Source organism: Heloderma suspectum, chromosome 1 (assembly GCF_057233095.1).
Source record: "Heloderma suspectum isolate Gila_16-S chromosome 1, 16-S_ref, whole genome shotgun sequence".
NCBI lineage: Eukaryota > Metazoa > Chordata > Lepidosauria > Squamata > Helodermatidae > Heloderma > Heloderma suspectum.
Genome location: NC_139458.1, coordinates 190,890,745 through 190,915,129, shown reverse-complemented (window position 1 = coordinate 190,915,129; position 24,385 = coordinate 190,890,745). Strand labels below are relative to the sequence as shown.

At 43.9% G+C, this 24,385-nt stretch overlaps 1 protein-coding gene across 36 annotated transcripts in view; it reads left to right on the top strand.

Annotated features, from left to right (window-relative positions):
• The window catches only part of LOC146358556 (uncharacterized), a 271,819-nt gene that overhangs the window by 16,230 nt on the left and 231,204 nt on the right, over positions 1 to 24,385 (top strand). For 15 of the 36 annotated variants that reach the window (XR_014784921.1, XR_014784922.1, XR_014784915.1 and 12 more), the window contains one exon: positions 6,684 to 8,857. The exons of 3 other annotated variants lie outside the window; for them this stretch is intronic. Coding sequence is in view for 5 of the 33 variants with exons in the window: in XM_084814312.1 (XP_084670438.1) it covers positions 6,684 to 6,781; positions 22,837 to 22,894 (156 nt within the window). In the remaining 28 variants the exon portion in view is untranslated. Of the gene's footprint in view, positions 1 to 6,683; positions 8,858 to 22,836; positions 22,895 to 24,385 lie in introns of all 36 variants that reach the window. 18 more of the 36 variants (XR_014784942.1, XR_014784939.1, XR_014784938.1 and 15 more) reach the window with 6 other exon arrangements.

The window sequence follows — 24,385 nt, the reverse complement described above, 5'->3', positions numbered from 1 at the left end:
AAGATGGACTGGCCGCAGCCCATCTTTTGATTGGGTATGCTATGAGTCCTCTGTCTGGAAGCACCCTTCATGTCCATGGACCATAGGGATATAGAGTGAGGCCAGGTGATCCTGACCAGGAGTGATCTTCAGTGTTGTTCGTCTTGGGGGAGGGGTGTCTCCATGGTGGATTTGCTGTGAGCTGGCTCCGTTTCAAGGTCATTTGGGGCACATGTCATGGCCATCCTGTCCCCATCCCCACATTGACCTTAGGTATGCTAGCCCTGCCCAGGGGTGTGCCTTTCACTGTGACCCTGGTCAAGGGGTGTTTCCTGTCTCTGTGTTTCCCAGCACAAACCAATTAGTGTCTACTCAGAAGTAACTCCCATAGTGGTCAATGAGGCTTGTCCGCTGAATGCGCACTTCAGAATTTACAGAGATCCCCCTCAATTGAAATAGCACATTTTAAAGCACTAATTCTCTACAAGCTGTAAAGTGCTATCTCGAAGCTGCAATGCTCCATTGTTTCATTTATTGCAGTTCAGAAGTAACTAACTTGCACCTTTGACCCTGCGCTGCATCTGGTTAGAAAGGGGGCTGGTTTCCTGTCCCTGTCTTTCCTGTCCCTGTCTTTCCCTGCACAAACATACGGGTGTCTGCTCAGAAGTAACTCCCATTGTGGTCAATGAGGCTTGTTGCCAAAATGCGCACTCCAGACGTTACTGAGATTCCCATGCATCAAAATAACACATTTAGGAGCTTAAATGTCAAAGCTGTATGTCTTTGATATTTACTTCCTTGCTTTTCAGAAGTAATTAATTCGCAGCTTCAATCCTTTGCAGCACTGGGAACTTCAGTGGAAAGGGGATTAGAAAGGGGGCTGGTTGGAGCCACAGTGCTTCAAGTATTCAGATGGTTAACTCTCGTAAAGGTTGTGAAGCGCTATGTTGCAGCTGCTTTCTCAGCTGCAAGGGAGTAATTAATGTGAAGCTTTGAAGCTTTGATTGTTCACAGTATCAGGAGCTTCAGGGGAGAAAGAAGGCCGCACCTGTGTTTCTTTAATGTTTGCTTTGGAGCAATTAATGTGAAGCTTTGATCGTTCACAGCTTTGTCAACTGTAAGGAAGGATGGGGTATTGGGTGTGTGTGGAGGGCTCTCGCATTGGTTGATCAGCCCCTGCCAGTCTGATGACATTCACTCCAATCCCCCCACCCAGAAGTCTGTTCCTGTGAGGGGACTTAGAATAGTGCAGTGCACTCATTTGTGGAGCCCTGCGTGGACCAAAGCTGGCTCCTTGAAGAATCTAGGTAAGCCACCATTGGCTGCTCCTTCTGTTGTTGTGGAGACACCCCCTTAGATATTTGGGAAGAAGCAAATATTTGGGAGAAGGAGATGACATGACATGGCCTGACATTCGACTCTGTCAAAAGAATTCCTTGTTTTCCTGTTATTGGACTGTCAGCCAGCAGGATGAGGCAGCTGCCTCAGGCAGCAGATGCTATGGGGTGGGGAGCAGACAAAGCTATGTGAGCGAGGTGGTCTACCATGTGTCCCCTAAGCTAGCCTGCCTGTCTTCAGCAATGGAGCACGCTGTCCCTCTATCAGTGTTGAAAGTAAGTTTCAACAGCCAATCTGGTCAATTTTGCTATGTGGAAAGAAGGGAGGTGCCATCTTGTCCTTCACTTTAGGCAGCAAACTGTCTTGTGTTGACCCTGATATGGATGTGTGGAAGCAAAGTAGTTTCTTAGAGGTTTGTAAGTAAAACTAGCTTGTGTCTGCGTGTGTGTGGTGTGCAGGTTTGTGTGTGCGTGCATTCATGTGTGTGTGTGTTTCCCCAACAAAAAGACAATTTTTAAACCTAGCTTATTTTCCTTATCTTCACTGGCTTGATTTCACACTTTCATGATTTAACTTCAACCACAGGAAGTTTGTCAACAACTTATTCACATGGAACGCGGAAAGATTAAACATCATGATACCTGATGGCAAATCATGCTTGTACAGCAAACAACCACATAAACGCATATTGATTTCAGTTGCAAATTTGGATTTGGATTCATAATAATTGGCCAGCCTCTACACAGTTAGAGGAGTGTTTTAGGTGGAGTTCATTGCTCATGTAATTAGCATCCGCATTAAAATGTACTCTGAATACTAAAGATGAAGAAGCCATGTAATGAAATTGATTAATTAAAAAAAATCTCTGTTCCTTTGGCCAGTCAGCATTTGTGATATGATAGAAATAAATATACAGCCACATTATTGTATGCAGTAGGCTTTGCATGAAATAAAGCTGTGAAAATCATCATTTTTTAATCCCAGGAAAGGAAGATTTTGCTGGCTTTGCTTTGTGTGAGTTCCTCCCCCCTTCTCCATATAAATACCGAGACGCTTCCTATGAAGAATGCAGCCTGGGGCATACCTCATAAAACTTACAGTGCAATTAAATGGGCATTTTCTATTGGAAATGAAATGGGTATGTGGCTTGGAATCTGAATTAAACCAAGCAAAAACAGGCAGCCCAACACATGTATTCAGAGTAACCCTGAGGGCTGGCCATCTTCAATGCAGCTGACAGGTCAAAGCCAATCAGGAAAGAAAGCTAACTTCATTTTTTATTGAAAAGCAGATTTCCCCCCATTTTGATTAATGTAATTTTGGTACTGTGAAGCCTGATGGAGTGGGTTTGCAAAATCAAGTCAGGGAGCAGAGTACCATTTCCTTATGACAGACATGAAGCCGTCTTTCGTCTATTGGCCCATCTCGCCCAAGGCTGATGTGAGCTCTCCAGCATCTCAGGTAGAGGCCTTTCCCAACACTGCCACCTTTTATCTGGATATAGCAACATGATAGGAACATATAAGATGCCTTACAGTGAGTCAAGCCATTGGCCCATCTAGCCCAATATTGTTGACACTGATTGGCAGCAATGGCTCTCCAGGGTTTCAGGCAGGATTCTTTCCTCGCCCTACCTGGAGATGCCAGGGATCGAAACTGGGACCTGCATGTAAAGCAGGAGTTCTGCCACTGAGCTGCGGCCCTTGTAAGATGCTAAAGACAGAACCCAGGACCTTGTGCATGCAGAGCTTATACTCTGTGCCACTGAGGTATGGCCCATCCCCACACTGCTGTTGCTTGCTCCATTTTGGAGCAGGTCTCGGGGGCTGAATTCCACTGGTGGGCGGAGTCAGTGGCAAAGGGGGCAGGGCCAAAATTACCCCAAATGCCAGCGTATTGTAGCTTAAAGCTCTTGCTGTTAGTGACTAAGCCTTTGGAGAGGCATTTCAACCTTTTATAATGGAGGGAAAAAATGCACAAAAGTCAGGAAACCATCAACCAATCAGCAGTTGGCAGAAGGGGGCAGGGCCAGAGGAAGGGGGCAGGGCCATCTGGGGAATCATGGAAGGTTGGACTGGGACCCCAGATAGGCTGGATTTGACCCATGGGCCTGAGGTTCAGCACCCCTGCACTAGACCAAGTAATGCTCCAACAGAAATCCTACATCATCCAGCTGGACTGTACTATCTCCTCCCCACAGGGCCATTGCCAGTTGCCCTCTGGGAAGATTAAGAAGAACACAAGAACTTAAGAAGAGTCCTGCTGGATCAGACCAAGTGTCAAGGGCTCCTTGGAGGCCTCTCTCAGTCTAATCCAGTAGCCAAGTCCAGACACAGACAAAGGGATTCCTTTCAAAGCTTTATTCTTCTTTTACAACTTAACAACTCTACCTTTAGCAACTAGATCTAAGCAGCACAGTACCTATGCCCTAAGTTGGAACAGTTGGTCCCCGTTTGAAAGGGAATTACTGGCAGACCCCTGAACTTAAGGACTAGGGAGAGTCCCTCCCCTTTTCCCTTGGATCCTCCAGGCGCAGCCGTTGTTTGCGCGCCAACCAGGCACTACGCCTCCTTTCCGCACCCTCCATTTGGCGCCGCTCTCTGCGTCGGCGTCGCGCGTCCACCAAGTCTGCTACCCGCGCTCTGTCACTCCCTGGACTGCTATCTAAGCTAGGAATGCTGGTGGGAGGAATCTCCGTCAGCTGTTGGCCCTGGGAAAGAGGAGCGTGCTCCTCTCCCAGGAGCAACTGCTCTTCCTCAGAATCAGAACTACTCTGGGATTCTATGGGCTCAGTGTCCACCCTGACACCAAGGCTCCATCTAGTCCAGTATTCTGTTCACACAGTGACCAACCAGCTGCCCACAGGAAGCCTACAAACAGGACATGAGTGCAACAGCACCCTCCCACCCATGTTCCCCAGCTACTGGTGTACATAGGTGTACTTCCTCTGATCCTGCAGGTAGTGTATAGTCATTAGGACTAATAGCCATTGATAGCCTTCTCCTCCAGGAATTTGTCTAACCTTTTAAAGCCATCCACATTGGTGGCCATCAAGACATCTTGTGGAAGTGAATTCCATACTTTAACTCTTGTGCTGTGTGAAGAAGTCCTTCCTTTTATCTGACCTGAATCTCCCTCCAATCAGCTAGTATTATGAGAGAGGGAGAAAAATGTCTCCCTATCCACCTTCTTCACACCATGCATAATTTTGGATACCTCCAGAACAGATTTGGAAACCTGGGGGCTGCAGTGGGGTGAGGGGGACAGAAAGGATTGTTGTGTGAACAGATGTGTGGTTGTGTGATGTTGGATGTAGCCCATTGGCTTTTACCACTTTATATTTTTTGACCTGACAGCAAAGGGGTTTCTCCATGACAACAGAAGGAGAAGCGAATGAAAGATTATCCGGAGTTTCCTAGGAATTAGCTTTGGTGCAGTTTGGTCCCCGCAGGGCTCCATGAGTGAGTGCAAATTCCCATGTTGGGCATGATTAGGAAAGGAACTGAAAATTAAACAGCCAATATCATACTGCCCTTCAACAAATCTATGGCGCAGGCACACCTAGAGAACTGTGTACAGTTCTGGTCACTGCACCTAAAGAAGGATATTGTAGAGTTGGAAAAAGTGCACAAATGGGCAACTAAAATGATCGATGGGCTGGAGCAACTCCTCTATGAGGAAAAATTCCAGCAGCTGGGCTTCTTTAGCTTAGAAAAAAGGCAAGTAATGGGGTGGGATGGGGTGGGGTGGGGACATGATAGAGGCATCCTGCCGCATTTTAATAGCCCTTAATAAGGGCCTGTTCCTTGCAGGGGTGGGGGAGGCTTTTAAGTACGGATTTCCTTTTTGTAGTCAGAGCAACTGCTCATTACTTTTTTGCACTCACAGTTGTGAAATATAAAATGTTTAAAAATGTGTAGGTAATTGCTCTGGCTTCAAAGGAGAAACCAGTAGTTAGAACTTTCCCCCCGTCTGATGAAAGAAGAAATGACAAATGAAGGATCATTCGGGATTGCCCTGCCCAAAGCATTGAATATGACAGAACTAATTAACTACTCAGAAAGAAAGGGGCAAGCAGAAAGCTGCTCATTAAAGGGGCAGTAGGCCTGAAAGGCCTGAGTTTAAGCTTTGTTCAGTTTGTACCAGCGATCTGAAATGAAGCCTCTCTTATTGGTCGAGCAGCCCTTGCCAGTCAGACAACGTTCACTCCAACTCCCCCCACCCCACCTGGAAGTATGTTCTGTTAAGCGACTTATACTGGTGTGGTGTACTCACTCGTGGAGCCCTGCATGGACCAAAGTGCACCAAAGCCAATTCCTGGGAAACTCCGGATAATCCTCCATTCACTTCTCCTTCTGTTGTCATGCAGAAACCCCCTTGCTGTCAGGTCAAAAAATATCAAGTGGTAAAAGCTAATGGGCTACATCCAACACCACGCAAGCACACACCTGTTCACACAGCAATCCATTCTGTCTCCCCCACCCCACTGCAGCCCCCAGGGTTTCCAAATCTGTTCCGGAGGGCTCCACAACCCCCCAGAGCGGATTTGGAGGGGGGGGGTATCGTGGGGCTTCAGGCTGTGATGTGGGTTTTCCAAAAAATTTTCCAATGAAAATCAAGGTCATTTGCCTCAGAAAAAGAATCAGTTTGTATCAGAACATTTCCCAATGCAAGTTAGGTTAATCTGCATAGGAAAATTTTTGGTTGGCATCAGAAAATGTTAGGATGCTCTAGAGAGATCTAATTTAGTGTGTTTATTTTACTTGTATTTAGTAAATAACAAAGCTTTAAAAAGTACCCCATGTTAATTTTTTGTCCCAATATGCCACAACTACTTGACCTGAAATATCTGAGGGAAAAAAATAAAGCACACCCAATTTGATTTAAATGTTATATGATGTAGAATTTTTTCTTGGTACAAATTACTTGTAAAAAAATAAAGACAATAGCATGTACTTCCCTTACATTGTTCAATTTTTTAAAAAAACAAAGATACTGAAAACTGTTGACAGACTAATTAATTTTAGCAACCCAAAGAAATGTGCATGATATGCTGACAACTCATCTGTTTCAACAGAGTTCATCTCTCTTCTGCTAAGGTTGTTGGGGCACCTTCAGTTTTGCTGTCACTATTTATTAGTTTCATTTCACTCTGAGACATACATGTATGTCAGTGACATATCTGTATTCTCTCACATACTTGCTAAAATTAATCCCCTGAAAAAACATTAATTACAACTTTGAAACTGCCAAGCTCACCTAATATTGTATTTGCAATTGGCATAAATTCATTTTTACTAATGAACTTATGAAACGAAAAATTTTCTGTGGAAAAATAAAGCCCTGGAAATTTTCCCACCCCACAGGAAAGAAGAGGAATCTGCTCTGCTGATGGATGCTGTTCCATGATGGACATGTTTGGATTTCTCCCAATATATTTTACTCCCTCTGACTTCTGGGAAAGGTATCCTTTAGGCTAGCTCAGTGTGGTGTAGCGGTTAGAGTGTTGGGCTGGGACTCAGGAGAATCCAGGTTCAAGTCCCTACTTGGCCACGAAGCTCACTGGGTGAGTTTGGGCCATTCACTGACTCTCAGCCTAACCTACCTCACAGGGTTGCTAGGTGGATAAAATGGAGAGGAGGAGGATCGTGTACGCCGCCTTGGGTTCCTTGCAACAGGAAAAAAGATGGGATGTGATGACGATGTGGATCTTTCTTAGAGGAGTAATATTAATTAATTAATTAATTAATTACATTCCTATACCATCCAAGAGCCAAAGCTCTCCGGGAGGTTCAGAACAATATGTGTTTACCCCTTTTCTTGCGTTTTTGACATAGAGTGGTCGTGACCTGTTGTAAGAAGTGTTTTCCACCACTGCTGGGGGAGAAGGGAAAGGTGCTGCAGTTGTTTGGGGCATATAGAAGGGTTATGTGGGGAGACCTGTCATGAACCTGACCAAAAAATCCAGAAAGCACAACAGAACGATTACCAACTGGGCCTAGACCTACAGACTGTAGGATGAGGAAAGACACGGAGATCTGGACAATGCTGAGTACTTTTACCGGAATTCCCAAGAGTAAAATGCCTTTTTCATGGTTGGTTTATGGAGGTATAATTCATACCTCAACTGCTAAGTCCATGCGTTTTTAATGTAGTTTTGTAAGACTTTGATTCTTTCTATATACATGTTGCTTTCAGGCAGTAATTAGTTCTTGCATAACCTTCTCATGGACATTATCTGTTAGCCCAAAGATAAATTGAGAGAAAGACATTCTAAGTGAAATGTTTCTTGTTTAGATTGCACCAACCAATATAACTTTCTGTTCTAGAGACAGCTCTAGAAAGTTTGGTCATTAAGAAATAGCTCCTTGTTTGCCACAAGAATATCTTAGGATGTATTGCTGACCTCATAAACACAATATAAAATATTGTCTCTAATTTTGCACATGGCACAGAACAATTTGACCTGAAATATGCTACAAGTAGGACTAGTGGTATCTCTCTGTGCTACAATGTGTTGTGGTTTTGTTGCTTGAAAAAAGGATAATATGCAATTTGCCATGATCCTGTTGGGAGCCCTTTAAGTGATTGCTGAATGATGCGATCTGGCTGATTTCATGGGTTGTATTTTAGAGAATGTTCTAGAACAAACAGTGCAAAGCACAGCTGTGCAATTAAACTGCAGCAGGTTGTATTGGGGGGAAAAATAAAATAAAAAATAAAGGTCTCCGAGGAAAAGAACAGCAACATAGCCTCTTGGGGCAGCTGTCACCTGGGTACCAGCTAGCAAAGGTAGCCAGTAGCAATTAGCAAAGAGATATCTGCAAGAAAAGAGAGTATGTTTATTATGTCAACTGGCACAGTGGGGCAGCTTTTAACTTTCATAAAATGCTCGTTCTGTCTGAATATACAACATCTATGAATAAATCATCTGCGATAGATAATCCTGATACGAAGCCAGATTATTTAGTTTTATTCTCTTTCTTGATGCTATATTTACAGTGTAACACACTCCACTAATGAGGTTAGCCATATTTTTCTGAACAATCTAATTCTGATGGATAAAGAAACACTCATCCAGAGTCCATTAGATAGCAATCATCGCCGAGAATTTAAACTTCCAGCTTGTTTTCACCCCAGATGCTTCCCTGACTGTCTGTTGCCCTCACAAAGTGTTGTGCGCCTTGCTTCCCAATTAGCAAAATCAAAACGCAGTATACGTAACGTAAGTAACAAGTGGCATTTTTAAAGCGATGGTGCCAGCTAGTGGTGGAAAGATGATATACAGCGCTTACAATCACAGGCTTGACATTTATGTAAGGATACAGTACATTTTTATTTGCATCATGATAATATGACATTAAGTTTTATTTGTCAGTTATCACTACACTGTAACTGAGAATGGGGGGTAGCAAAGTAAAATCTGGCAGCTGCCATTTTTTTCTTTTTTTGGCAATAGGATTTAATTGGAGATTATTTATTTGAAATCTTCGTGCCGTTACTGATGGAGAGATTGCCTCATACATCAGACCATTTACTGGTGAGGTTTCTTTTCATTTCTGGTTTTACATCTGTGGACATTGCTTGCTGTATATTCCAAACATGTAACTGTAGCACTTCCCTAGATATATTGCATTTCTTGAAAAATGCAGTAAGTTTTACCATGGTGCTTTTAAAAAAAAGTCATTGAGAATATTTCCTCTGTGAGAGTGTATCTATCGCATCTCTCGAATGGATTCACTTGTGAACATAAGGAGAGCTATAAAGAAGCTAATAAAATGGAAATGTCTGCAGTGGCTTCTTAAAAAAGATAGTACATTGAGTAAAAATAAGGATCCCATGTTTCAAAAAGAAAAAAAAAGTGCTCTTTTCCCAGCTACCTGATGTTTGTTTACAAACCAGGATTTGGGATGATTATTTGAGAAAAAATTGAGAAAACACGCAAGAGAATTGAAATTACGCTGCAGCTATTTTGTCTGTGTGCAATGAACAAAGAGTCATCGGCAGGTCATCTTTTCTAGTTTAATTAAGCAATAACTGATCTTAGAGGAGCTGTGGAGAGCCCTGGAATACTAATAAATAAAGCTAGGGACTGAGGCATTTTTTTCGTTAAATGGTGGGAGCTGTTTATAACTCTATTACTTACTGGCTGGAATCAATTATTATTACTGATACTCTGCAAATAATTTATAACCAAAAGTAGGGGGGAGGCTGTAAAGCTGAACTTTTCTTTAAATGTCACATGTACCTATGAAGGTCAGCTGTCGTGAATAAGGACACCCCAGATGAACACACTTGCAATAACATTTTGTGAAGACAGGTTGAGTGATAGTGACAGCTACCAGCAGGAAGCAGAAATGTTGTAGTCCCTGTGTTAGTCCAATGAGAAGAAGAGGCCAGTAACGTGAAAACACATGGATTTCTGGTATTATCCTGTGATCTTAAAATGGAAACAATGTTTTTTGGGGGAAGACTGCTAGAAATCATAGGTGTATTGATTATAAGATGTCCCCGTTTAGAGAGAGATTTGTGGGGAAGAAAATCCTTCATGGTGAATGATGTCCCGCCTTTTACACTTCGTGAAGCACTTTGTTGTTGTTGTTTTAATGTTTTAAATATTTTTAAAATCCTAGTTTAAATTTATACTAGGCAGCTACGGTAGGTAAAACAAGATAAACAATGGGCCAGAGCATTCCCTGCTGGAATTATAATATCCACAGTACCTTTGCACACAAACTGTCCATTTTACAGCCATGAAAATCAATATTTGTACCATTGGCTTCTATGAGAATTGCAGTGGGGCAGAGCAATCCAAACCCCACAGATCTGCCAGCTGGGGTGGTAGTGGTGGTCAGTTGGGTGGAGGGGCCCTCCTAATAGCAAGGAGGAGTTCTACTGGTGTGGGGGCGGCATTGGAAAGCTACTGCCAGCAGTGTTCCTGATGACAGTTGCAGGTCTAAGGCCCAGAAATGAGGTGATCTGGAGTTGACCATTCCATTCCCATGAGAGATGGGTCCAAATTGGGATCTTCAGCAGACCAGCTTGGAGCTAATCTCCCCCAATTGCTTCCAGGGGAAAAAACAACAACCCCGGGTTGAAAAGCCAGGCAAAGCTGCCTCCCCCACACCTTTCACCCTGGCCAGCGTGAGCCCCCAAGGCGAGGTGGTCAATTAATTGCTTCACGTCTCCCTGTATGTGCTCTCCAGGCCTTATTGCTTTTATGCTCACAGCAACCCTTTGATGATAGTGAGCATTATCCCTATTTCATAGAGTGAGAATGATAGGTAGGGATTTGCTCCTCCAGCGTACAGCTGAACAGGGTTTCCCAGACCAGCCTTTGGTCCATTTCACCTGGCTCTATAACCCATTTTAGTCCACGAAGGTTCGCTTTGGGGCCATGTCCAATTGGATGAAGACCTCCCCTCTGATCCTTCCTTCTGCTGTTCAATGGATGGCACCCATAAAGTGAATCGCCCTGGATTCTGAGCGGGGAAGTTTTTATGACAAAAGCAACTCATGAATGGTGCACTCGGGAAAACCGCCACATCCAATGGCTAAATAGCCTGTTCTTTATTTGGAGTGCTGTTGCTGGAGCTTCCTGTGGATCTTCCCATTAAAAGATGCAGCTCAGTATGGTGGTTTGGCACATCTGTTAGGAAATAGCTGCAGATGGCTTGACTCATTAGCTGACAGAACTCCTAGTGAACATAATCAAAGAGTACTGGGATCTTGCTTGGCTAAATGCAAAGTCTGCCTCCTGTTCAGTATCATTACATCTTCTCCAGAGTAAGATCCTTAACTGGTTCTACAGCACCCAAGACGTACATTTAAATGGAGCCGTAATGTAACCCTGTTTCATACAACAAGCAGGCAAAGTTAAACCGCACTAGTAGGTTACCTTTGTAAGTGCCCCAAGCCCAACTTGCAGGATGCTTTAATTCTTAAGCTACTATACTTCTTTCCTCATGATCGTGGGGTTAATTATTATAAGGTTGTTTGGGAAGTAGCATTTTTAGCTTTTTTCCCCACCCCAGGATTTTGATGCAAGCTTTGGGAGTGGCAGGTCCCTTAGCACTCTCCACTTTTATATTTGTGAAAGAAAAGTGAGGTTAAAATGGTGTGTTGGGAGTTTGTTGGTTAACTTTTTCAGGGAGTCCAGAAGAGGGAGCTCACATGTTATTTTATAAGTGCAGCTTTTTGGATCACATGTTCATGCTCTGGGATTGTTTGCATGCAGATTGGGAGTGGATGATGGCCGCATTTTAGGGAGAAATCTTTAGGTATCTACAAATAGCAACTTTACGGCCTTTACCTAAAGGCATGCCTTAATATTTAGGCCCTGATTGCAATATTATGAATGTCAAGACTTATGCAGGGGATGCTTTAATTAGTTTCAGTGGGGCCATAGAAATAAAATGGCATTTATCTGAAAGAGCTGATCCAAACAGAGTGCTTTCTTGTTTTCTTTTTCTTTTAAAAAGTATCTTAATTATAGTTACAAATGGTTTTGAAAAGACCAAACTGCTTACTAGATAGATATTAGATGCTTTATATTGTTTATTTGTCCAGGTATATATTTATGTCCTATGTGTTTAGCATATAGGCTCTTGTAAGATTTTACAGATGCCAACATATTTATGTATTACTAATGTATTGAATAGAATTTTTATAATGCATGCCATTTAAAAAAAATAGTTACATTAAAAAAAAACTCTATTCAAATATATAGCACGCCTTTTCCCTGCATATGCCCAATATTGCACATGGAGGGATCTCCATAGGATATAAAAGAACCCTGTCCACTCCCTCCCCAGCTCCATCCCAGCTCACCCGCATTGGCAAACACTCAGTGCCCCAGGCGTTCCTCTCTGCCTATTTTCAAAATAATTAAAAGTGAGCATTAAAAGCGAGTATAGTGGAAATGAATACTGATTTCATGACTGACTTCACAAATGCCACTCTCTCACACTGTTGGTATGCATGTGTGAAAGACAGAAATGCAGACGAAAATGTATTTGTATTGAGTTTTTGTATAGAGTTTTAAAACCAATTTGGTGGATGCAGGTAGGTGGATTTACAATCACTTCTCAGCCTTCCTGCAATTTTGTGGTCATATGCATTCTATATCTGAAGTGCATTTTAGCCCCCCCCCCTCGAGTTGTAAATGTTTGGAAATGGCTTCTTTTTCACATTTTGATCTCTCTATCCTGTGCAAAATGTTTCTTCAGGTAGGGTGCAACCCTATGCATGTTTAGCCAGAAAAAAGACGTGGCTGAGGAATGCTTGGCATTGTAGGACTTTGCATCCTAAACATGCATAGGATTACATACTTAGGGCTCCTTCACACACAGCTTTTATCCTGCAATTGAGACTGCTCCTTCACCGAAGTTTGTGGGCTCTTTACATGACTCCGTGACCCTCCAGGGCATCTCCTGCACTAAATGCCCTTTATTCCATTTTTAAATAGATCACAGATAATGAGCTATCAAATTACCCCATTGTGTTCTGCTTCAGTTTCCTCCGTGAAAAGACTTAAAGCAGCAAGAAGAGGAGCAAGATCAATGAAAGATAATGGAAGACTCAGATACAGGGAGAAGGGGGGGAAGGCAGCACGTGTAAAGGGAGTCAGTGGTGATCCTGCATTTAAAACGGAAGCAGAAAGCCCCGTTCTAAATGCAGGATTTTAGGCTGGTGTAGAAATGTCCTTAGAGATGCAACACAGCTCTCCTGACTGAGTGGCCCTAGTCATCTGAGGCTTGGCTATTTCCCTCTAGTCTCCATTGAAACTGACAAGGTTGGGAGAATATCCTGCCAATTTCACCATTTCATCCACCCACCCCCTCTAGTCTCTGAAGCTGATAGTCTAGGGAATGTCTTGTCAATTTTGCAGACGCCTTGTCTGATTTTTATTTTTTTACTATGTACACAAGTGGCACTGTATGCCCTTTTAAAGGAAAACAAAAACTAAACAAATACCAAGTCCTGTGATTTGACATGGTTTCCCTCTAGTCTTAACAGCTTTAACTGATACTGGAGCCAGCCATTCATGAAATGGACAAGCCCCCCTCTGCCCAGTTCGTCAGTTTCATCAGAGGGCATTTGGAGTGAAAATGACACAATTTCCCCTGATCTTGTCCATTTAGGGGATACTAGGAAGGAAAATGACAAAGGACATGGCAGTGGGCAGGAACTGCAGCAAGAAGGGATACATACTGTCAGATGGTCACCGATCACATAATGAAGGAACTGTATCTAGACACAAGGCCGTATTGGCCACCTTCTTGGATGTCTTCTCTTGCACTAGCTGGAGGTGGTCTGGTGACATTTAAAGTAGGGAAAACGTAATTTGTGAATAGTAGCAATGTGAATTAACTGAAGTAGGGTAAGATTTCCAAGTGATCATTAAAGTGCTTGAAAATATATTCATGATTTTGGCTGATAGTATTAAATAATAGCCTGCCGACAGTATTATTCCATTTCTTAGGGAGCAATCCTATGGCCACTAGTCAGCAGCTAGACAGCCATAGGATATGTGGTTTTCCAGGAACCGACCTCGGAGCCCATGCTCTGAGGACTGTTCCCAGAGAACTGACCTTCCCCCCCTTCTGTGCTGCCTTGCTCGGAGGAGGAGCACGGGGTGGCGAAATTGGGGCGTTCCAAGGGGCGTTCTGGGGTGGGGAGGCAGAAATGCTGGTATGACACATCCTATGTGTCGTCCGGCAGCCTCCTCCCTGCTCCATCTTCCCACAGCTAGACAGCTGAAATTGTCTGTCTAGCTGCAAATGCAGGGCAGGAGAAGCGTGGAGGGGACAATCCCCTCCGTGCTTCTCCTGCCCTGCATTGGATAGGCAGTCATCTCCGAGTTTGGAGGCGGCCGCCTATCCCCACAGGATTGCGCCCTTAGTTTTTTATTTTGCAAAAAGCAGCCACAAGGGGGCTTGTCAAATCAAGGGGGCCATGCTGCTGGGGGAGCGTTGTCCTCCCCACCCCATGCCATTTTCCCAATGGAAATCACCCCCTAGCTGCTATTTGCCCCATTAGAGAAAATGTTGGTCCTAAGACTGGCTGGTAATGAGCTCTGGCCACTAATGAGCTCTGGCTGGTGATGTCAGGGTGGAAACTGAGCCCATAGAAACCCAGAGTAGTTTTGATTCTGAGGAAGAGCAACAACCCGTGGGACAGGAGCTCGCTCGTCGCTCACAGGCACAGCAGCAGGGAGAGATTCCCCCTGCCTGCATTCCTGGGAGAGATAGTGACCCTGGCAGCGAGAGAGCAGGGGAGGGGGCCTTGCTGGACGCTCGGCACAGATGCAGGGGGCGGCGCCAGGTGGAGGGCACCAAGTTGAGGCGCTCTGCTCGCTTGGCGCTAAAACAATGGTTGCATCCTGAGGACCCAAGGGTAAGGGGGAGGACCTCTCCATAGCCCATAAGTTCAGAGTCTTCCCACCCTCCTCCTTCAAACGGGGACCAACTGCCTTACCTGGAGCTTAGGCTACTCTGCTAACTACCCCAGTGCAGTTCCTTGCTTAGTCGCTGGTGATTAGCATCTGAAAGAGTCATTAAGTTGTAAAGGAATAAAGCCTCGGAAAGGATCCTCGTCATCTGTGTCCTGAGTTGGCTACTGGATGGGACTGTAAGAGGCAGCTAGGGCACTCTTGACAGGTAATGACTGCTTCCCTTTCCTGAATGTTCAGGTGTTACTTCCCACTGTCCCCACTGGGATAAAATTTTAAAAATATTCAGCGTTTGCATGTATTGAGAAAATCCATTCAGGGTACAATCCTATCGATTGTGCCCTCAGTGATCGGAACCTCTGAACTTGGAGGTGTCTGATTGTCCAATGCAGGATGGGAGGCACAGTGGAGGCGATCTTCATCTCCCCATCCTCCCGCCCTGCAGAATTTGCTAGATGGGCTTTTAAGCCCGTCTTGAGAGGGTGCTTCAGAGTAGGGGGAAAGAGGCTGGGGGAGGCTCAGGATAAATTGTATCCTGGCCTCTCCAGCCTCCTCCCCGCACCGGCCTCCTCCCCATATCGCTTTTCTGACCTTGGAGGGCAGCTGGCATGGTTCTTACTGCGTTGGCTGCAAGGGGTGGGGGGGGGTGGATCTCCAACTCCCCCTTCCAAGGTCAGAGCACTATCTCTGACCTCGGAGGGGGGAGTCCAAACAAGCCTATGGTTCCTGCGATGCTCACCCAGGGACCACAGGCCTCAACTTTTAGTTAAAAACTACTGCGTTCACCTGGGCATTTTGTGGTATGATTGTGGAGTTGAGCTATTTTGATGCTTGCTGCTGCTGTTTTAACTCCTTGCTGTTGTCGTAAATTAATTTTATAGCATTATTTGTCAGTTTGGTTATTTATTTATTTACGGTTGTTTTTGTTTTTTAAAATCCTGACTTTCAGTCTTACAAGAAGGTTCCTGAGATGGTTTCCAAATTCAAATAAAACAAAAAATATCATTAAACAATTATCAGAGTTGCACACCTAAAACATACTTATTGACGGAGTTTTAAGGGTAGAATCCTACAACTCCCAACATTCTCCAGCCAGCCATGTGTAAACATGCATAGGACTGTACCCTAAAATAGCGAAGGCAGTCTAAAATTAGATTCAAACAGTTACAATTTAAACACCCCCACCCCCCCACCCCCGAATTAAAGTCCATAAACTATCAGGAGCGCTACTAAAAGCCTGGACAAAGAGAACTGTTTTCACTTTGCTCCTAAAATGTAGCAAAGTTGGCACCAGCTAAGCATCACTGTGGGGGGAATTCCATAGCCAGAGTGCCACCACAGAGCAAGCTCTAACCCTGACCGCCACTCACCTTTCCTGTAAAGGCAGGAACACTTGGAGAAGCACCTCTGTCTGAGAAAGAATATTAGGTGCATATGGGATGATGTTTTTTAAAAATCTCTTGTGAGCTGCCTTGACAGCTCCTGCTGAAAAGCAGGATAGAAGTGCCTTAAATGAATGAGAGCCAGCATGGTGTAGAGGATAGAGTATAGACTGGGAAGATCCGGGTTCTAGTCCCTGCTTAGCCACAAAGCTCACGGGGTGCCTTTGGGCCAGTCATTGACTCTCAGCCTAACCCACCTCACAGGGTTGTAGTGATGATAAAATGGAGAGGAGGAGGACCACGTACGCCCCTTGGGTTCCTTGCAAGAGGAAAAAATGTGGGATATAAATGTAATAATAAACAAACAAACAAACGTAATAATAGAATCCTATTTATGTCTGCACAAAAGTATGCCCTACTGAGTTCAGTGAGGCTGACTCCCAGCTAAGTGAGTCTAGAATTGCAGCCAAAGTAAGCAAGTCTGCAATCCTGTCTATGCACTTATCCAGGAGTAAGTCCCACTGAACTCAGGGAGGCTTACTTCTGATTAGACATGAATAGGATTGCTCTGTGAGTAAGTAAGGGGCATTGCTCTGCCCCTTCCTTGCTCATAGAGCAATCCTAAGGACCTGGGGTAGTGGGCCATGTACAGTGGGGCTGCTGCCAAATCCAGTGCCCTGCTGGCTCACCGCATTCGGAGTGGGAGGGGCGGGGTGGGGGTGGGGGGCAACAGGTTTTCTCTGGTATTTTTACTTTTTTCCCCTTTAAATGTTTGTTTCTGCTGAAATAATGGGAGGGAAATTAACTGTGTTAGCTTCAGGCTGGAGTAGTTACGGGGCATGATCCAGGGCTGGCAGGGGGGATGAGGGGGCTTTGGGTACAGTGGCACCAGCGTAGGCTCCAGGTTTCTGAGGGCCCTTGAGGGCAGGCCACCCTCCGTGGGCGCCCTCCCTCGGCGAGCCTACCGCCTCGCCGCCATTGTCTTCAGTGGCTCTTGCTCCTCTTCCTCTTTCCCATCGTTGCTCCCACTTGCCCGGCAGAGAGAGCCAGGGAGCAAGCAGGCCGGGGCATCCACTGCTCGTCCCCCTTACCAGAGATAACGATGGGTGAACAAGCAGGTTGCAACGGTGAAGAGGAGGAGCAGTAACTCCAGGGGGCTCTTGTCAGTGGGCCCCTCCTGGGGTGCGGGCCCTCGGCAGGTGCCCACCCATGCCTACCCTTGATGCTAGCCCTAGATGGAACCAAGGCCACTTCCAGCATGTCCCAACAGCCCCCGAAACACCCCATAGTAGGCCCCTCTTATGCCTGCAGATGTTTCCATGGATGCTCCAGGACCTTCTGAGGGAGAGGTGCTGCTGTGTTGGTGCAGCTCCTCTTCACCAGCTGAGTGTTACTTCTGCCAGTGGAAGCTGGTGGCTCCAAAGTCAGTGGGGCTGTGATTCCATTCTGGGTTTCAGTCAGAACCAGTCAGAACTCCAAAGGAGCCATCCAGAGTGCTGAACCAACACACCAAATAGGTTCAGCACCTTGGATAGCTCTTTTAGAGTTCTGACTGGTTCTGAATGAAACCCAGAGTGGATTCACAGCCCACTGACATTGGAGCCACCAGCCTCCACTGACTTCTGCCCCATCTTAACCGCCCCCCTCCCCTGACAGCCTTTGGCAGGGGGTAGGATTGTTCTGTAATTAATGAGGTACATGATTCTACAGGAGGCATTTATCGTGCGCTCATGATTCCTCACTCACAGTAGTTTGCAGGTGCTTTACACAACATCGTCATCCTTCAGGGCGTTGCCCATGCTTTGCAACTATTCTAGCATTTTTTTTCCTAACAAGGAATATCTGGTATATTTGTGAAAGGCCGCATGAAACCCTCATGTATTTGTGCAAATCTGCTATACCACAGCACCACCTAGAGGTTTTGTAATGGAACATATAGAAAGGCAGAGAAAGAAACCCTCTGGAAAAAAACATGAGTAAAGGAGCCAATCATAATCACACAAAGAATCTGGAAGCAGAAGCCTTGGTAAAGTGGCGGGTTAAATGCCTCATGTAGGAAATATCCCAATATTGTTCTTCTGTTTGTGGAAAAAGTTTCACAACATTATCAATCCTGTTATTTACTAGTTGTAGAGGAAAAGTTCTCTAATTTGAAGTACATGCTGTTCCTGATGTTGGAGAACATATTTATTCAAATGGAGTTCCAGAGGTTGAACGTAATGATTCCAGTCTTAGTTTGAACTTTGGATTTCATAATTTTTGTTTGTTTCTGTCATGGCTTTAAACTTAATTTAAATGTATATCAGTGGGTTGTTTTCAGCATTATTACACTCTATGCTTGGTTAAGCAGGGCTGCTTGATTATCATTAAAGTGGTATTTATTTCTCTTTTATTAAACCCCATTTTACATTCATGTTACAGGTTAATTTATACTTTTATTTCATGCACTACTTGGCTTTACTGATTAATATGCCCCATGGCATTCAATAAAGGCAGGCTGTGGTGGAAATCAGAGTGGTATTAATTTCTAACATTGCTATAAATTTGCCTTAATAAAACTGGCTCAATAACACTGCAGTAGTAATACAATGGATGCTCCCAAATTGTTAACAAAGTCACAACTGAGAGAACAACACATTTTTCCTCCCTGAAATGCACATTGTTCTGGCACTCTCCCTCTTTTTCTTTTTTTTTTAAAGGAATACCCACATTTGTTTTAGAATAGTATTTCCTCCTCTGCTTTTAGTTATTCCTCTGCCACCTTGTTGATATGAAAAAAGACCACTGAATATTATGTTAATTTGCTCTGGATTTGAAAAATGCACACTCTCTCTAAAGATTACATGATCTTTTCCAACAATACTTGTAAATGTTCCCTGGAATTAGAAAGAAGAAAGTTAAATATTAGAAATTTCTGGAATGTAGAGCTAGAAACCAAAGAATAGAGAATGGATTCTTTATTATTTTTTAGTAGTAATATAACTAGTATTGATTTACATTTGCCATAGCTTCGAATTGATTTACACCGTCCAGTACAGGAGGAGGGGATTGCCTGATAGAAAAAGAGAAATGCCTTCCATCTCCTGCTAATTAGGCTCTATTACTATGCAAATATTATTTTTAAATAGATATTTCTTACAGATCCCATTAAGTACAAAGCCTTATGGTTTTATCTGGTTTATTTAATGAATTTTTAAAATATATAAATATACTTCCTCGACAACCATCAAAAGAAAAGCGACAAGGAAAGAAAATATGTGCAGCTGTTCTTTTAAAAAGTACAGGCTTTAATTTCCTATGTAGGCCAAAGCGCTTGTTGACTTCCTTTGATTTTAAGCATGCAGCAGGGCTGGCTCAACAAACCTGGAGATCTAAACTGCAACATATTGTGGGAGACAGTATTTCTCTAATCATAAGAACATAAGAAGAGCCATGCTGGATTGGACCAACAGTCCATCTGGTCCAGCATTCTGTTCACACACTGGCCAACCAGCTGTCGACCAGGAAACCACAAGCAGGGCATGAGCACAACAGCACCCTCTCGCCCATGTTCCCCAGCAACTGGTGTACAGAGGCTCACTGCCTCTGGTACTGGTGGTAGCACATAGCCATCAGGACTAGTAGCCATCGATAGCCTTTCTCTCCAGGAATTTGTCCAACCCCCTTTTAAAGCCATCCAAATTGGTGGCTATCACTACATCCTGTGGTAGCGAGTTCCATAGTTTGGCTATGCACTGTGTGAAGCAAGTGTTATCTTTTGTCCATGTTGTGCAATGAGGCCAGGATAGAGATTCACAAGCAGGCCTGCTTCTGACCTTCGTGAATAGTGCACGAAGGCATGCCACGCCAGTCTTTCGAATTTCACCACAACTGGAGAGAAGGGGAAAGAGGCGGAATGACATCACTGCATTATGGACAATTAAGAAATTGCATGCTAAACAACTACTAACAGTCCAGTTCACAACCCAATTAAGCTGAAGCACTTGGGTTTAAACCGATTTAAGTCTCATTGACTTTAATAGAGCTAAATCAGCTAGTATTTTGCTTAAGTGGGTTGGTTGGCTGTCCAGCAGTATTATTTATTCCGGCTTGTAAAAAAAAGTGGAAATGAAAAGATGTTCATTTTGTATATCCTGAGTATTATCAGGAAATATAAATGGCATATGTAGAGCAATTTCCCTTGAGTGCACTAGGACTGAAGAGGTTTTCCAGTCTTGGTATGAGCAGATGATTTTGCTTTTTGCCTTTGGGCTTCTAATCTTTGAATGGTCAGAACCAAAGTTTGCATTATTGAAATGTGGTTGCATCCACTGGCAGGGGCAGGCAACTAGTGGCCCCCCAGATGTTTTGGCCTATAACTCCCACAGCCCCTTTCCATTGGCTGTGCTGCTAGCTCAGGCTGATGGCAGTTGTAGGATAAAACATCTGGAGGGCCACAAGTTGCCCACCCCTGACATAGAGGAAGCAATGCCCTATGACTGAAAGGATGCACAGAATTACCAGACTTTCATAGTTAGAAAAAACCCTGTTATAATGGGTGCAAAGCACAGGAAAGGCCCTGGAGGATGACGGTGTGTAAAGGACCCACAAACTACTGTAAGTGTGGACACACGAGCGCACAATAAATGCCCTGTGCAGAAAGCCTCTATATTATCCTTTCCCCTGCCCCACTCAAGGTTTGCTATGATACATGATTAAGCATAGAGCCATGATCTAATATGGCAATACCTGTTCCTAAGTAATGCAATATACATGCACTTTCTTCATATGCAATGTTAGCACTTCCAAAGGTTTCCTGCTTCAGCAAATATCCCCACCTTATCTCCATTGTACCTGAAATAGCTTTCAAGAACAACTTTCTTACTACTTCCAAACCTATCCTCAAAGGAAAAGGAGGTTGCATCTGGCTAGAGACCCTAATGGAATTTGCCCTTTTCACCATTGTGTAATACCGAGTTGACGTTTTCACTGGGCTATCAGCTATGACTCCCAAGATCTTTCTCTTGCCGGTCGCTGCCCATTTAGACCCTGGGTGCTTCTATACAGAGGGCTCCCAGCACTACTAATTAGAAGGCGTTAAGCAGCTATTCTGTCTTTTTCTCATTAACGGCTTTTCTGCGGGAAGAGAAAAGACTGAAGAAGCAGTGGGAAAACATGGAAGGGTTATAAGTGGGAGGAAACATTGTGTAAACCGCCCCCCTCCCCTGTAACATTGTATGAATGGGGCAGGGCGATGGTGATAAAAGCCTTTTTCTGGAAGGCACCGCCTATCAATCTGTATGTGAAGTTAGGGTTTCTTTGCCTTAGTAAATGATGGTGCACGACTGTCATTTACTTACACTGAATTCACCCAGTTCGGAGAGATACTTCTGGAGTGCTCCACAATCTGCTCCGGTTTTCATCAACCTGAATAATTTGGGGTCAACCACAAACCTGGCTACCATTAAATAGTACTGGTCTCAATACAGATTTCTGGAGAACCCCATTGTTTATACCCTTTCATTGTGAAATGGTCAGTCTGACTCTCTGTTACTTGGCCTTTCTGCTTGTCCCATGACTGCTAAGGTTACTCAGGAGCCTTTGTTATTATTATTTATTACATTTCTATACCGCCCCATAGCTGAAGCTCTCTGTTTACAGAAGTTAAAACATTAAAGTACAATATACAAAGTTTAAAAGCCATATACATAAAAGCAAACAGACAATATACACAAACAACATATAGCTAAAAACAACTTTGAACAGCCAGTCAAAACTAAAGACACACCCAGGACTGATTAAAACTCATTGTGTGCTGCCAAATGCCTGGGAAAAGGATAGGTTTTAGGAAAGGAAAGGAAAGATTCCTCCTGTGCAAGCACTGGGTCATTACTGACCCTTAGCGGGATGCCGCTTATGCTGGCGTTTTCATGGCAGACTATAGCGGGATGGTTTGCCATTGCCTTCCCCAGTCGTGACTACCTTTCCCCCAGCAAGCTGGGTACTCATTTTACCGACCTTGGAAGGATGGAAGGCTGGATTGGCCCCACGCTCTGTGCTCAGAAGAGCAGCATGGAGTGGGGAAAAAGGGGTGTTCCTGGGGGTGGGTGGAGGTGCCAATATGACACTTCTTATGTGTCATCCGGCCACCTCTCCCTGTGCTCTGAGGTCCCATGGCTAGACAGCCAAAATCAGCTGTCTAGCCATGAAAGCAGGGCAGTGGGAGTGGGAGGAGATCTGCTCCTCATCACTCCTCCTGCCCTGTACTGGATAGATAGTCACCCCTGGCCATCAATCACGATAGGATTGCTCCCAGCAAGGTTAGTGAGTCAGGACTTCCCCTTGCAGAAGCCATGCTGATTCTTCCTCATCACATCTTGTTCTTCTATGTGCTCAATAATTAAACTTGAATCATGTCTTTTTCCAATTTACATGATAGGGTAAAAAGTCTGTAATATCCCACCTCTCCTCTGGATCCCTTTTTAAAACTTGATGTTATATTGGCTACTTTCCAGTCCACCACTAATGAGGCTAATTTTAGTGACAAGTTGCGTGTTTATGTTAGAAGATAAACAATTTCACATTTGAATTGAATTCTTGAAGAATTCTTGGGAGTATGCCATCCAGACCCACTACTAAGTTTTAATGGGTTAATTAGCTGTAACATCTCATATTTTGTTACTTCTGTTTGACTTATTTCTTCAGATGCTGTCCCCTCAAAAGTGTTATCTTAGCGAGGGCCCTCTCATCACATCTTGTGATAGTAAGTTCCATATGTGAATTACATGTTGCGAGATGATGTACTTTCTTACTTGTTCCAAACCTAGTGTCAAGCAATTTCATTGGGTGACCCTATATTCCAGTATTGTGAGGGACTAAGAGAAAAATGGATCTCTTTCCACAGTGTTAATAATTTTATAAACCTCAACCATGCGCTCCCTCAGCCATCTTAACACTTTAACCTTTTTTATATAGAGGAAGTATTCTAACTTCTTGATCATTATAGTTGACCTTCTCTGTAACTTTTTCAATTCTATCTTTTTTGAGAGAGGGCAACTGGAAGTGAACCCAGAATTAATCTGTCTGTCTGTCTGTCTAGATTTTTAGGCTGCCTTTAAGGGTAGAACCCTGTCAAGGCAGCATACAGGGTAAAAACTATATAAAAATATGCAAACCCTCCCTCGTGCATTTTGAGAGGCAGAAGATGTAACATCTTTTAAACATCTCCTGAAAACACACGTTTTCACACAGGCTTTCCCTGGGCTGCAACTGCTGTTGTGTTTTACTTTGGTTTTACGTGGTACTTTTAAAAGTTTTATATTGTGTCTTGTTAAGTTGTATTTTATGGTTTTAACTGTGAATTGCCCAGGCAGCCTTGGCTATTGGACAATATAAAAATGTAATAATATGTATATAAAATAAATAAATACAGATAGAAAAGCAATAAATATTCATTAAAATACTATAGAAACAGTATAAAAACAGACAACACCCAAGTGAAAGCCAAAACTAGATCAGATATGAAGAAAGAACCATATAATGGTTGAGGCAGATCTTTGAACTCAGGATTTTATATGTCCCAACAGATCACCATGTGACAGAATCACCATATATTTACAAGGCAGTTCCTGACTTCTGTCTGTTGGCATGTTTAATTTCACAGATGTCCTCTGGTGTGAGTGATTAGAAAATGGGGGAACTGCCCTCACATCAATTCCCTCTTTGCTGCAACCTCAAAGATCCAGTCCCTGATACCACCTTTCTCATGTACAGATGTTACATGAGCCAGTGTAGTGTAGAGGTTAGAGTGCTGGATTAGGATCAGGGAGACCCAGGTTCAAATCCCCACTCAGCCACAAAACTCACCAGTTGACCTTGGCCCGTCCACATTCTCGCAGCCTAATCTACCCTGCAAGGTTGTTGTGAGGTTACAACTGAGGAGTGGGAGGAAGAGCCTGAGCTTTTTAGAGGGAGGGTGCAATAGAAATGTAGATTCTGATGATGGTGATGCAATGCTGTTACACATGGGGCGCCTTTGAAAGTGGCCCAGAAACTTCAGCCGGTCCAAAACAGGGCAGCGAGATAGTTAATAGGGACTGGCCAATGTGATCATATTATGCCAGTACTTTTGCATCTGCACTGGCTGCCAGTCGATTTCCAGGCCCGATTCAAAGTGCTGGTATTAACATTCAAAGCCCTATGTGGCTTGGGGCCTGGTTACCTGAAGGACAGTCTCCTTCCATATATACCTGCC